This window comes from Dunckerocampus dactyliophorus, chromosome 4, assembly GCF_027744805.1.
Source record: "Dunckerocampus dactyliophorus isolate RoL2022-P2 chromosome 4, RoL_Ddac_1.1, whole genome shotgun sequence".
Classification (NCBI taxonomy): domain Eukaryota; kingdom Metazoa; phylum Chordata; class Actinopteri; order Syngnathiformes; family Syngnathidae; genus Dunckerocampus; species Dunckerocampus dactyliophorus.
In genome coordinates this window covers 8582850-8597373 of record NC_072822.1, presented here as the reverse complement: position 1 = coordinate 8597373, position 14524 = coordinate 8582850, and the positions used below count along the sequence as shown (strand labels likewise).

The 14524-nt window shown below is 39.8% G+C and overlaps 1 protein-coding gene across 2 annotated transcripts in view; it reads left to right on the top strand.

Annotated features, from left to right (window-relative positions):
• Window positions 1-10266, top strand: part of msh3 (mutS homolog 3 (E. coli)) — a 49751-nt gene extending 39485 nt beyond the window's left edge. Inside the window, exons 22-24 of one of the 2 annotated variants that reach the window (XM_054774738.1) lie at window positions 6138-6270; window positions 6811-6976; window positions 8929-10266. In XM_054774738.1, the coding sequence (XP_054630713.1) occupies window positions 6138-6270; window positions 6811-6976; window positions 8929-9010 (381 nt within the window). In that variant the 3' untranslated portion in view covers window positions 9011-10266. Of the gene's footprint in view, window positions 1-6137; window positions 6271-6807; window positions 6977-8928 lie in introns of both variants that reach the window. The other variant, XM_054774736.1, reaches the window with a different exon arrangement.
• The last annotated feature ends 4258 nt before the right edge of the window (window positions 10267-14524 follow it).

Below are 14524 nucleotides of genomic sequence, written 5' to 3'. Positions count from 1 at the left end.
TCTTTCCAGTTATCGCCTGCTTCCAATTAATGGCCTAACGTCTTTGCAGTTAAGTTAAATAAATGTTTTTAGAGCACTTAGGGTAATCTGTTACATGGTCAAGCTGTTGCCATCATACAGGCTTTATTAACTGTGCAGGGATTCTTTTAAGTAACATTCTTAACTAACTTAAACGTGTAAAGACAAGTTAATCACTTGTTAAACAAGACTGAAACTGTTTGTGTGTATTCTTTTATTCTTCCCTTAACACTCTTTTTAACACTCTTTTTATAGGGGTGGTCTTCGGGGGACAAATGTCACCAAAAATCCAAAGAAAAATAAAAGCCTAGCATTATTGTGTATAACTAGGTGTTACAACCACAATAACACACACAGTGTGTCTGTCAAAGCTGAGCATTGTACCTAATGACATGGCTGTAAGTGTGTCCAGACTACATCATGATATCATTTAGCTGAGCGTTATTCCTCGAGTGAACCGACTCCCAACCAGGCTCCATGAAGCCGCCTCAATCTGACGGCCCATCCTGTGCATGAAAACAAAACAAAAAGGTCATCCACTGTTTACCTTATTGTTGAACCCAAACAAGATAACAGGTCAGCGACACCCTTGCATGCAACACCTCATCTTTATCAACTTTGGCTCTCAAATGCATGCCTGCTTGAGATGAGGACCTTGTTAGCTGTGAGGTGAGCGGAGAAGAATTGCAGTGGCGTCTAGTAGGATGTGAAACGAGGAGTAGAGAAGGCAATGCTGTGCTGACACCTCTAGCCTTTTTCTCAGGATCACATCACCTGGAACTGCATGCATGCACAGGCTGGCATCCCACTGTCTCTTTGACAGCATGTAATTAGGAAACAGCAACCGGAAGAGTCTCTATAGGCGAAGATAGGCCAGGCGACAATTTGGAGTGTTACCCTTAGAATTACTGTAGAAGAGGAAGCGGGAGGTGGAGTTTTTTGAGAGGTTTTTATTTGGCACTGTGACCAGAGTGCTTGCTCGTGCAGTCTGTTGGGTCTCTTTAATGTCTAAACATCCACCTTATTAAAAGTGCCTCGGAGTAGCTCTTCACTCTTACAGCAGGCTGCACTAATTGCATACAGTGTAAAAATGTTTTGATGCTTTGTAGTCGGAGCCGACCTTACCCGATGTTTTGCGCCCTCAGGGAGATTTTATATGGTGCCCCCCTCCATTGATGACATACAAATGCTCAGAAAACAAATTGAATGGCATTGTTTTTACCGTTTAATTTGTAAGATAACGTGTCAACCAATTTACATGGTTAACAAATGATAAATTAATATGAAATGCAATCTAAATACTTTTACCACAAAATATTCATTATAAATTATAAATACAACAATCACCATCAAACAATTGAAATAACCACAAAGTTTGCACACATTAACTCTTTTTATAAGCTACATTTATTTATTTATTTATTTATTTTTTTGTGCCCCTTGGAGGCCACAGCACTGTTAGCATTTGCCTGTATTGACTCATGGGCTAGCTGGCTGTTTGTGGTACATTTACTTATCGTGGTACATTTCACAACCATTGATGAATACTTTCATTGAATCCTTTCACTGTTCAACTTTGGTCCTATTTGGCCGTCATGCATATGACGGTGAACTTTCTCCCCAGCTCCACCTATTTGAGCTGATGAGTCACTTCCACACTTGGTCCCACTTAGTTTTTGGCTAATTCTACTAACGTAATAACTAACGAACGTCAGTGTAATTCAGTTCACACTTATAGTGGTAGAGGTAATAAAGGTATTCTATTCTATTTTATCGGAAATTAATCTGAAACTGAATATATTTTAGGGGTTCTTTATTGCGTCAGAATCAAATGGAAGAGAATGTAATGATTGACAACTGAACAAACTTACCATCAACTTACCACTAATAACTGCAGATAGTAAATGTAGTCTATTCTTCTTATAATTAGGGCTCTATGATTTCCGCCTTAATGGAATCGGGGACAGAACTTCAAAATTGGCCAATAAAAATGGAATCTACTTTAAAAAGCGGAAATTGCCAAATTGCGAATGAAATGCTGTCATTGTGAGGAGAAGGAACGTTTGTGTGGGGAAGTATTTCACTGGCGGAACCTCATCACAAACACTAACCTGCCCACTCCCGAAATAAACATGTCGAAATGGCAACCTGAAACATGGGCAAAAGTTGGTGTAAGAACTTTGAAACTCATTTCTCACGGAGTGTGAATTGAAGCTAGCAGGTTAGCTTAGTTTAGCAGAGCATCCTAGTGTGCGTGCGACTCAGGTTGTATGTGTGTGTTTACACTGTCTTGTGTTTTACTGCCTGTTAATGTGAAGCGTTTTACGATGCCTGCTGACGTCGTGCAAGTTCTGAGCGAAATAAGGATGAGAGGCACCCAGCTCCTCTTAACAGTCAACGGACATTCTCACTACACACAACACACAACACACTTCCGGCCTTTAAAATAAGAGCGCTGTTCGCCACATCCTGTCTAATTGTGTAAACAAAATAAGGCTGTCATAAAAAAAAAATCTTACAGTAATATCACAATTGGAATTTCATCAGTAACTACGTCTTCCTTAACCACAAGCACGGGCATTACAGTTTGTAGAGGATTTTATAGCAATTTGTGCAGAGGATTGCATCCCATTAGAAATCTTAGCCAAGCTACATCATTTCTGACATACTGGACAAAATTAGCCAATGTTGTATTGCATCAATAAATGTAAGGATTTTGCATTTCATTAAAGGACATTTTATTTACTAAATATAAAAAAAATGGAAATGGAATAAACGGAATTTGGAAAAAAATAACACGGAATTTGGGAAATAAAACTGATTTCATAAGGACCCATATAATACCCATCAACACTTTTTCATTGCAGTTCCATCTGCTGGAAGTGCTGAGTGACACACAGCCCCAGTGCAAGCGCACTATAACAGCAAAAAGTGAAACATTTCTCAATTTGCATCTTGCCTAACCTGTCCACAAAGTTTTCTTGTATTTAGATTTGTAGTTTTTGGGTAATCCTATTAACTAAGCAACACATTTGCGGTTGATAGTGCCCACAAAGGTATTCTATTCCAGACTGAATTAGTTTATTGATATTGATATCTTAAATCTGTCTTTTCAGCCGTTTAAACTACCGTACTGTGCTGGTGCAAAGATGTACAGTACAAGATTGGAGCCACAACAGGAAACAATCAAAGTGAATAATCCTCCCTAGCTCATGAACTTTCTATCAACTAATCGATAACTATCCACTAATCGTTTCAACTCTAATTTCATCTGCAGCTCTGCCCAATGATGCTGTCACTGCACCCTGGGGTGGTCCGCTAACGAGCGGCCGACAACATCCAATCAGACCATTATTCAGGCCGCGTGCCACCGACATAGCACTCCATTTGTTTGTACCTTTCAATGTAGGTGGACAGGAGTGATTTAAAGTAACGTGTGTGTGTGTGTGTGTGTGTGCAGTATGTGTTACTTTGGGTTCAGGTCTGTGCCTTTTGTGTGTGGGCGTTGCCCTAGTTGTCTTGTTCAGAGCGAGGTATTTCTAGTGACATGTGACCTTTGTCAAAGCGAGCAAGGTAGTAGGCCCTGTTCTGGAGCTGTTCAGGTTCCGCATCTGTGTGTGGCTGCTGGGAGACATTCAGAGAACAATTTATTGTCATCCCATAGAGTGTCATTCTTACTGCTGGTTTGGGAGATATTTAATCCAACTTTCAGTATTATGGGTTCCATTTGCATCCGAGCAAGGCATTACGATAAGCGGGAGAATTCAATGCATTCGTTGTGGTGAAAGACTCGTACTGCGAGGGGCAGCTGGTGCGCATTTGACTTAGCAGAACAGCAATTTCATGCAAGAGTACAATCAGTAACACTCAGGCTTGTCATTGTTAAGAGAATGAGCTTCAGTGTTTGTGCTAAAAACCTGCAAAACTAACTCTAAAAGTGGTGTATTAGTCCACTAAGATTGTCCTAATGCGAATACAATGTAGCCACAAATCCTCTTTGTTCTGCGGCAGAGACAGACTGTTATATAATTGTTACCACCTACCATTTGTTGTGTGTATTGCATTTTTTTCCCCCTCCTACGTATCTCTTTTTTTACTCTGATAAAGAAATGTGAATCATTTTTGTCAAACATTTAAATAAACACGGAAAAGGATATTTATCATCAGTATTTTTAGAACTATTGCTAGCCATGACTCCGCTGCATTATATTTGTTTGCGGAATATGCGCGTGACTGTATCGCAAGCTACTTACACTTCCTGTCCCCCATACAAAGTTTTTCACCTGGAGAATTAGGTACGCTTCTGTACATACCAAAAAATGTGGTTACAGATACGAATACCGTTACACCCCCGATGAATAATAAATAGGTGTGTAACGATTCATTTTAATAACTCTTTGATACGTATCACGATTCGTGGTTGCTGATACGGTTCAAGAACGATTTTGGTTCATTTAGAACGATACAATCCGAAACGATTCAGTAACTTTAAATTGATTCAGTAACTTTTTAACCAAAAATTCAACCGGTGTGACTGAGAAATAAATACCTGGGTACTGGACAGTGCAGGTAAAGTTTCCTAGATTCACATTGTTTTTTGTAAGGGAATCAGGTATAGATTATTAATAATGCTGATATACTTAAGAATAAATTACTATAAAAAAAAATTTTTAGAAATGCAATACAAAATCGGAATGAACAGAGGGTGGTATAGCTTGCTATGATGAATCATTGACTTTAAATACAGTAGTGCAATCCAGGTGAGGGACAATATGCAAATTCCTCAGCAAATGAATGTGGTATGGTATCTTCAATTAGGTGTTGAAACCTTCTCACCTGTACGGGCCACTGGCAGGGGCTTTTTTTGTGCTGATCCTCCTGGTCAGAGCAGCCATTTGAAAGAACGGTGCAGCAGCTAGCAAGCAATGTGGCCTCCTCCTACCTTCTTGCAGCTGAGAGGGTGGGGATGGGTCCTTCATCTTAACACACTGAACCGGGTACCGTGGTTTGGTAGGTTTATTATAATAAGCTTTGATAATGATGAGACCAAACCGGGAGAGCAAACAGATACTTTCCATGTGACGGCAGATGGCGTGCAGCAGTGTAAGGAAACGTGGTAATGCATAAGAAGAATACATAAGAAACGTGAGTGTAAATGTGTGATAAAATGAATAAACGGTCAACAAAAATTACTGCTTCCCAGCCTTTCCTCTCTTCTCCATCCTCCCCGGCACAAGCAAGTGCGATTTATTTCTTCCGCGTACGCAAGCGTACACACCCACCGGTGGCCATATGATCACGCCCCTCTACCCCCATGCAGACTAAATACAGTGCTCTCCACCAAACGTACAACCTGTCTCCCACAAGCAAGAATACACAAATGGCACAAGTACACGGCGCGAGTCCGACTGTATTCTTAATGTATTTTTTATCACAAATGTCCTTGCTAGCAGCCTTAGCTTGTATGTGTTTTGACCTGGACATGCCTGCTGGATGATGACATCACTAAGTGTCACTGCTACTGGACCGTAAACTACTACAGATGAGTTAAATATGAATACTGAATGAAGTGAATCAACGGACCAAACGAAAAAGCAGGTATTTCACAGGTCCACAACAACTCCCATGGCCACCACATACCCGGAAGACTATGACGTCACAGACACAGACTATATTTCTTTTTCGTCTTTATTGAGTATTTATCATTAAAAGTGCTTAAAAAACACATCTCTATAAAGCCTGCCGTGCTTAAATCCAATGCTTTATTTCCTGGTATCAATTCAATCAATTGATTACCTTTTTAAATGATGTTAGATCGATATATGCCGTCCAGAATTGAAACTTGCTAAACACATATTGATGTAGTTGGATCATAGGAATATAAATCCATGCATCGATGTAATGAAGGAATCGTTACACACCTAATAATAAATAATATTTGAGTTTAGTGGCTTGCGAAGCATGTGAATAGGTGGGGAGGGGGACAGCTGTTGGGTTAATATTAACGACTTTAGTCTCTTACGTTGTTTTCATACTTCTAGTACTCTTATCATGACTATACATTGCCCTAACGTAAGCATAATACAGGTGCTACTAATGTTGTCCTTCCTCTGCTACAGGTGAGGTCTTTCACCCTGTTTGTGACCCATTACCCTCCCCTGTGTGAGCTGGAGAGATTGTATCCACAACACGTGGCCAACTATCACATGTCATTCCTACTTAATGAACCTGATGGGGCCACTGACCGAGACGGTATGTGTGTCTATACACTGTATGTGCATTAAGATGTTTTTATGCCCTTATTATATCTAGGCTGTTCAACTGCCACCCCGTGAGTTCAGTTCAAAACTTGGAAACGACTAACATTTTTGCAGATGATTCCTAAAACTGCAGCACACTCTTGGCAGATCAGGATCTTTGACAAGCGTTCTTACAGCAGGTCCTCAAAAACTCAAAACCTTTTTTTTTTTACAGTAAGTCCTTAAAACAGCAGTACACTTAGATGATCTTTGACTTGCATTTTAGCAGCAGGTCTAAAAACAGCAGAGCAGTCCTGTCATACAGAGGATTTTTGACAAGTATAAACATACGACTTCTGCTTTAGTTTAGGACTTTATTTATGACCATGTTAGCCATTTGGTTTGTGACGATATGACAGAGCCTTGCATTATTTTACACACATTATGAATAATAGTGAAGGGAGAAATCCGGCCTCAGCGGCTTTCTGAAAACAATGTAGTTGAATAGCCCTGCTATATGTTCTGACTGGAGACGTGTCTTGGTTGGAAGAAGGAGAGGTCCGGCCAGAGTTCATCACCTTCCTCTACCAGTTAAGCGAAGGAGCTGCAGGGCGGAGCTACGGCCTCAATGTTGCCCGCTTGGCTGACATCCCAAAATCAATACTACACACCGCAGCCCTCAAAGCCCGAGAGATGGAGGACACGGTCAACTGGCGAAGGTCAGCACGCACACAGCCATTGTTCCTTAAAGCAAAGTCCTTCCAAAGGGAAAAACTTTATATTAAAATGTGATGATGCAGTCATGTGCAGTTAATCAACCCTTAAATATTTATAACCCTTAAATATTCTCAATTGTTTGTCCCAAAAGGCAAAAAAATCAAATGTTTTTAAAACTACCTCCACATCAAATATTAATAACATTTTGGGTTTTTTAACCCTTTAAAGGCCAGTATGTTTTTTTTAATCGAAAAATGTCACTATCAAAATGCCAAACACTTAAAATGAATGTGTGTCATTCAATGGAGTGCATCTCCTTCAGAGTGTCTTTTTAATGGTCCAAGTTTCATGATGAGCTTGAAAGCAGGATTCAATGATCTTTGCTTGCTTGCATAAAGGTGGGTATAGGACCCAATTGTCTTTCATCATGATCCATATTCCAAACCCACCAAGTCCTCTTATTAAGTCATACTGACATCTGAGACTCATGAGGGTGAATTCACAGAAGCTCCAGTGACGCTAAATCTTGTGTTTATGCAAGGTTTAACGCTCAGATGAATCTGATTTCATCGTCATGCTCACAATTCTGAACCAGAAATCGTGCATATTATCCCTGGAAAGCCTCTAAAGATCAGCCATTGCATTTGTGTCCTGAAAGCTTTGTTCATTTGCCTCAAAAACTTTGAAATCACACAAAACCTGCCTTAATCAAGAGCTTCCATTTCCCCTACTATGCAGAATGTTCTTTTTAAATGGTGCTAGAACGGTAATATGTGTCCTTAAAGCCTATTTTTGACCACCAAGTATGAGGAAAAATGTCCCATCTGCCTCACTCTAAGTTCTGATTTCATGACGTCATGAAGGAAAATCCTCCTTCCTTCCATGTACCTACCACTTAACGGAGGACAGTTTTTGCCAACTGTTTATTAGTTACAGACGTCGGAGCTGCACGTTTGACCATTTTGTTACTCTTCGGTGAATAGGCTCACCTAGCTTGATGTCGCTGTTAAAATGTGAGTGTAATGTTAGCACTGTAGCTCTCACAGTGTGAGTCACAGTGTAATGTTGCTAACTCCTAACTCCCATTTCCTTAATGTTACCCTGTTGTTTGTCATATATGGCATCTATCACATTGGACAAGTGCAGAGTTGCAGTGTACATGTAAAAAGTGAATAAAGTGCACAATAGTGCTTCTTGGAGACACACTCTTTCGGAGACAGACGTGGACAAAAACAGCTCATGAGCATTAAAGCTACAGACACACACAATGGCATGTTCCCAGGAGGGTTTACTAGAAGCACTTTTAAAATGTTTAAATTCCAGCATCAAGGACAGATTTTAGCCAAAACACTTCCAATACACTATTGTGGGACCTCTCAGACTTACTAAAACAAGGGTATTGAATTGTTGCTATTACGCCCCGGCTGGGGGAAGATGCCAGGGCCTAATATAGAGAAGAAATCCCAACTCTCTCATGTCCCAAAAGCCACTTACACAAACATTAAAAATAAAATTTAAAAAAGAGCACCGGTTTCATCTCTGTCTTGGTCTTTGAAGGGCTGGATGCCGGTTCCCCTGGATGCCGGATCTCACTTTGCCTAAAACAAAACAAAAAAATACACACCTGTGAAGACTAAAACGTGTTAATGGCTGATGATATCAAATGTCAGCATGCTACCTTTTTTCCCTTCCTAAGATACTTGTGTCTGTGTGAATGTGTACGTCACTTAATCCTCACTATATGAAATGTCCATCCAACACACACACGCACGCACACACACGCACACACACCCTGCCATACCTCCTCATCAGTAATCCTTCCTATATGAACTGTTTGTACTTTGTTGGAGTGAAGTGAAACTGAGAATACATGACACACAGGGGGCCTTTAGCTGCTGTTCATATGTGAATGCGAGTGTAAGCTTAATGCCCTGTGTTGTTTTTGTCTCTCTAGGAAGAACAAGAAGTTACTGTCAGAGCTTTGGAGCATCACAGATAAATCCTCTCTCACAGAGTGGCTACAGTCAAACTCCTGACACCATTGCAACTAAATGCACAATCAGGACATAGATTTGCACATATATCAGAAGCAAAAGTGTGTTTTAAGCATCTCAGGCCTTTACTGTAGCATTAATGTGACACTGTCGTCAAGTAAAAAGAATATTGTAAACATGCATGAAGGATAGTGTCGTTCTGCTGAAATCCCTCAAATACCACATGACTACTGGAGCTTTAAGCCAGGAATGTCCAAACTTATTCTACCGATGGCCGCATACCGCCAAATCAAAGCGCGTTTTGACGTTTGAAAATGTTCTAAAAGGGCTAATCCAACGTAGATATGGTAAGACATTAAATTTAAAAACAAGTTGCACCTCGGCTTTGTGTCATCCGCTAGGTGATGAAACTTATTAGTTAGGGCTTTAAAATGATTGAAAATTTTAATCTAATTAATCAATCTTCAAATTAATCAAGATTAATCACCATGTGTCACTACATGTATGTGCGAAATTCGCCCATTTTTGCTGTATTTTTAACAGAAAGATGAATGACAGGACACAATTATATGTACAGTATTTGTATGTATTAACAGCTCCAAATGAACTGAAAATTTAAATCAAGCTAAAAGATGCCACACATGTCTGAAAATGTATTTTTCCAAAGGCTAGTCTATTTAATAGTAGCAGAACATTGGAATCACACTTTTAACCTGTTATTATGAACAATGATGGGTTGCGTTCAAAGACACCACATAACTGAAGTTGAATTCACTGTTTTGAGTGTAGATGTATTTTCTGAAAAGCAGCAAATTGTACATCCGCAGTTAGGAGTTATGTTAGTGGATAACATAAGATAAGAATATCCACTTATGGTTTTTCTTTGTCTTTCTGTTTATTTAGACCACACATGCACACACAATGAAGGTGTTGTGAGTGTCAGTGAATGGGCCTCGCCGACTAGAGACGTGTTTGTGAGTTGGAGATGTGTTCAGTTCAGAATAAATGTATTAAAGACCGGCGGACTCTCTGTGACTGTGGGGATGCTATTGTTGTGGCGCCGTCTGCCATCATAACAGAGCGATGTGGCTTGACATGATGCGCATGTGTTCCTAACACTAAAACTTTTAATGGAATTAATTTAAATAAATTAATTACCACCGTTAACTGGCTATTTGTGACAGCCCAAGTATTATTTTGTGTTATTAGCATCAACATATCAACTTTTGCAGCCTTTTTTGCTTTTTCTTTTTTTTTTTAAATATAAAAATGTTGTTGTTTTTTTTGTAGTTGCAGAATGTGGCCAATAAAAAATGGGCTACGGGTCTCAAATTGTCCCGGAGCTGCACTTTGGACTCCACTGTCCTACAGTGACGCGTACACTTAAATTGCAGTCAGCACTGATTCAAATATGAGCTTATTTAAATTTGCTCTTCATAGCCTGCATGCCAGTAAGCGTATTATATCAATATTTCAAGTTTTCCTGTTCAATTGCATTTTTTTGGGGAAAGTGCAGCAGAACAACCCCGCTTTAGGGTCCTGAGCTAGTGCAGCTTTTCCAGTGCACACTACCATCCCTACTCGCATCGGTTTGGTTTTTCCACTTCACGATAGTACAGCAGGAAACTGAAACCCAAGCAGCATCAGTCCAAACAAGACACGCTAACCAACAACAACAATGGAGGAGAACAAGGATGTTCTTTATTGACTTCTCTGTAAGGAGACAACTTTTATCCAAGAGGAGACAGAGGGATGCAAGAAAACGGACCGCTGCAGCAAAGTGGAGACTGTGGGCTATAATACAACAGCATCCAGAGGTAAGACCCAGCAACATACAGTAGTAAGCTAACATGAGCATGTGTGTTTATCTACTGTATGTGATTTTTTAGCCAAGTATCTTCTGAAGTTATAATGACAAATTTGATTTCCATCACACGTGTGGTATCATCTTGGCACACAGTTACTAGCAGCATTATTTCAGATTTTGCATATAGGTTCCGCAATTCAAAAAATGAATGCTGCTCGAACAGCAAGCCATCACTTGCCAAAAACGTGTACTGTAGTCCCTCGCTCTGTTGCGGTTTAAAAAAAAGATTAATAAATGATTGGCGTTTCTTGGTTACTGTACTGTTCCTGTAACTCGATATGAAGTTATTTTTAATTTCTAAAAATCCACATTTTTTTCTCTACCTTTCAGATTGTAAAAATTTGGAAAGGTACATTTATTTATTTATTTTTTTAAAAAGCATCGACAATGATGTGCTATAAAGCGTCCAATCAGGTTGCTGTGATGTCATACCCTATGCTGTTCACAATCACTGGGGGGCATTTTTACATGGTTTTAAGGGGAAATGCTTTGTAATGCCCAGATTATGTACCACCTGGTATTATAGCATCCTGATCTTCCACTACATGTTTAGTATGAGCCTCACCGCTCAACAGATTGTCATGCAATCAAAGAGTAAAAGTTGCGGTTTGTTCATGACAGCTGATGTTTTGTTTTTCCTCAGACAAAAACACTTATTCAACTTTTCTCGCATGCCTCAGCATTCTCACACAATTTTTGAGCATGTTGCAATTTGTAGTTATTCTTCCTCTGCTCTTTATTTTATTGCTCAACAGAAGCAAAGAACAAAATGTGTGTCTCGTGTGGGATTATGATTATTATTATTGTTTTTCCGCTTCACAGTTTTGCAGTGCAGCAGTATCTCTCAATGGATTGCAGCTACAACGGCGTACTAAATTTGTGGCTTGGCTCAGAACAGGTGAGGTGTTATTAATTTTTTTTTGCAGCCTGCTCCGAAATATATTGGACTTTTTCCACCAATTAGATGAAAGGCAGGGTCACGGACAGGAAAGCAATGATGTCGGCTATGGTGTCTAAATTACACTTTTGACACGTCCAATCAAATTTCTACCCATCCATGGTAGTACTAATAATTGCATAGTAACTGGGGATTGCTATATGTTGTGATGTACTGTATGCAGACTTGCCACAAAAGTGAGTCCCCCCTCACATTACAACAACCATTTTGTTACTTCTATACTATACTACTAGATAAATAGACAGTTTGCACAGCTGTTGTGCGGTGATGTAGTGTTGCTAGCCACTCAAAATGACTCAATACAGCCATGACACATGGTCCCTGTGTTACGGCGTTTCATGGTTATGAAGCTGTCTCTTAATCCTCTTGGTCATGGGATTCACCAGAGCTGCACAGGTTGTTACTGGAATACTCTTCCACTCCTCCATGTGACATCACGGACCTGGTGGATGCACGATACCACCTTCCTTCCTCTTGAGGATGGCCCACAGGTGCTCACTTGGGTTCTGGTCTGACACTTGGAGGTGTGTTTGGGCTCGTTATCATGTTTGACATCTGCCATGTGGCCCAGTATCCCAAGGGAGGGGATCATGCTCACAGTGCATGTTGGAATTCATTTTTTCATCAATAAACCGCAGCTCCCCAGTGCCGGCAGAACTCATGTTTAGGGGTGTAACGGTACATTTATTCATAACTGGATTTTTTTGGTATGGAAGGTTGATTTCATAAAGAAGAGAGGACTGACCCCCGATCATGATGCAGCCATCACCATGCTTGACTGTAGGCTACGCACTTATGTTGCCAGTGCCAGTTTTCAGTGCGTAGTAAATCTATACTGCTATACAAGCTATACTCTGACTACTCTAAAATACAGTTTATTTTCTATTGCAGCCATCACCAAATGGTGGACTTTGGTCCGGATCTGGACCCAGTGATGGCCCGTGACCAATTAAAGTGAATGGGAAATAGAATAAGAACATATAATGATGCTCGTGGACTGATCGCAGCGGTAGTTTGCAGTTAGTATGTGATAACGCGATAATGTCACTCAAAATGAGTCAGTGAAATTGTTTGTTTACTTGCCGAGCGAATGAGAATAATGGCTTACTCAAAGCCAGTGCAGGTTTGGATTGCACTATTTAAAGCAAATAATTCATCATTGCAAGCTATACCACCCTGTGCATTCTGATTTTGTATTGCATTTTCAACATTTTTTTTGTATTCATTGATAATTTAAAGTATGCCAGCATTATTAATCATTTATACCTGATTCCCTTACAAAAAAACCCAACAGGAATCCAGGAAACTGTCCAGTATCCATGTATTTTTTTCACAGTCACACTGGTTGAATTTTTGGCTAAAATGTGACTGAATCGATTTAAAGTTACTGAATCGTTTCGGATCGTATCGTTCTAAATGAACAAATATCGTCCTTGAATCATATCGGCAACCACGAACTGTGATACGAATCAAATCGTTCTTAAAACAGACCGTTACACCCCTAATACTGTATATACACCATTTGTGTAGGATATCAGGCGGGTTGTGTGTGGGCTCAAGCATTTTTGCACCAGCAAGAAGCAGAATGCGCAGCTGACCGGGGTTGGGAAAATAGTGGCGAAGAATGGAAAGTCTTCTGCACTGCCGACTACCCCATAACTGAATGTGGTTGCAAATCTGGCTGCCATGTCGAATGCTTGACTTGGGCAAACATGCACAGCGTTATGTAGCTGCAAATGTGAGGTGTAATAATCCTCCTACATCGCTAACTATTTTCAATTTTGAAGTATCACTAATTGTGACCTTAACTTCTTGACTAACAGGGAAATAGTTTTTTGTTTGTTAGTTATTTGTTGTTTTTCTTTTTTGTTCAATCAGATCCATGCTTTAAAGCTTAAGTTGTGAAAAACAATTCAAATCTTTCTCAAAATGGTTCATATAGTAGTAGGAAATGCATTCATATGTCCAGTTGACTTTATAATTCCAACTATGCATGATGATGTTTTTTTGCACAATAGCGTGCTCAAAGTGGCAGAAATCCGAGCAACTGATGGCCTCCTTGATATTTGGCGGCTATCTTGAAGTTTTTCGTGGACACCAGTTTTTTTGTTTGTTTGTTTTACAGAGAAGGGAACACCAAATGTCATGCTTGTATCACAAACTAGTAAGTAAAAGTAAAAGTATATTTTCTACTTATCTGCCGCACTGTGACAATTTCAAGCAAATCCCAATGTCAACTACAACAATAACAAGACAATGTGAAACTTCGAGAGGATGTACTTTTGCAGCTTTTCTGTTACAGGGACACTTGTTATTTTGTTAGTATTTAATAGTTGCCAAAATAACTATGATGTAGGGTGATGTGCAGGGTTTCATTACATTTGATATCCATATGCGCTAGGCTCTTTGATGCAATTTAAGGCAAAAAAAAAAGGTACGGACCTTCGCTACATGTGAAAAAAATAGCATAGTTTGGTCGTATTACAAATTCTAGAATCTCAGTCAAAAGTCCCGTTAGATTTCCTTATTTTAGGGAGAGCATCTCCTCTAGTTATTGTGGAAGACTTATACGTTAAAATGACTGACGAGGTCGTTAATAATATAGAAACACACACGCTCCTCCTGTAACTTATCTTTTCAATATGAGTGTGAGCGTCATTTGCTGAGAAGATCCGACGGAGAGGGGCGGTGCTTGTGATAATGTGTATGTGCGTGTTTGTGTATGAGGGAG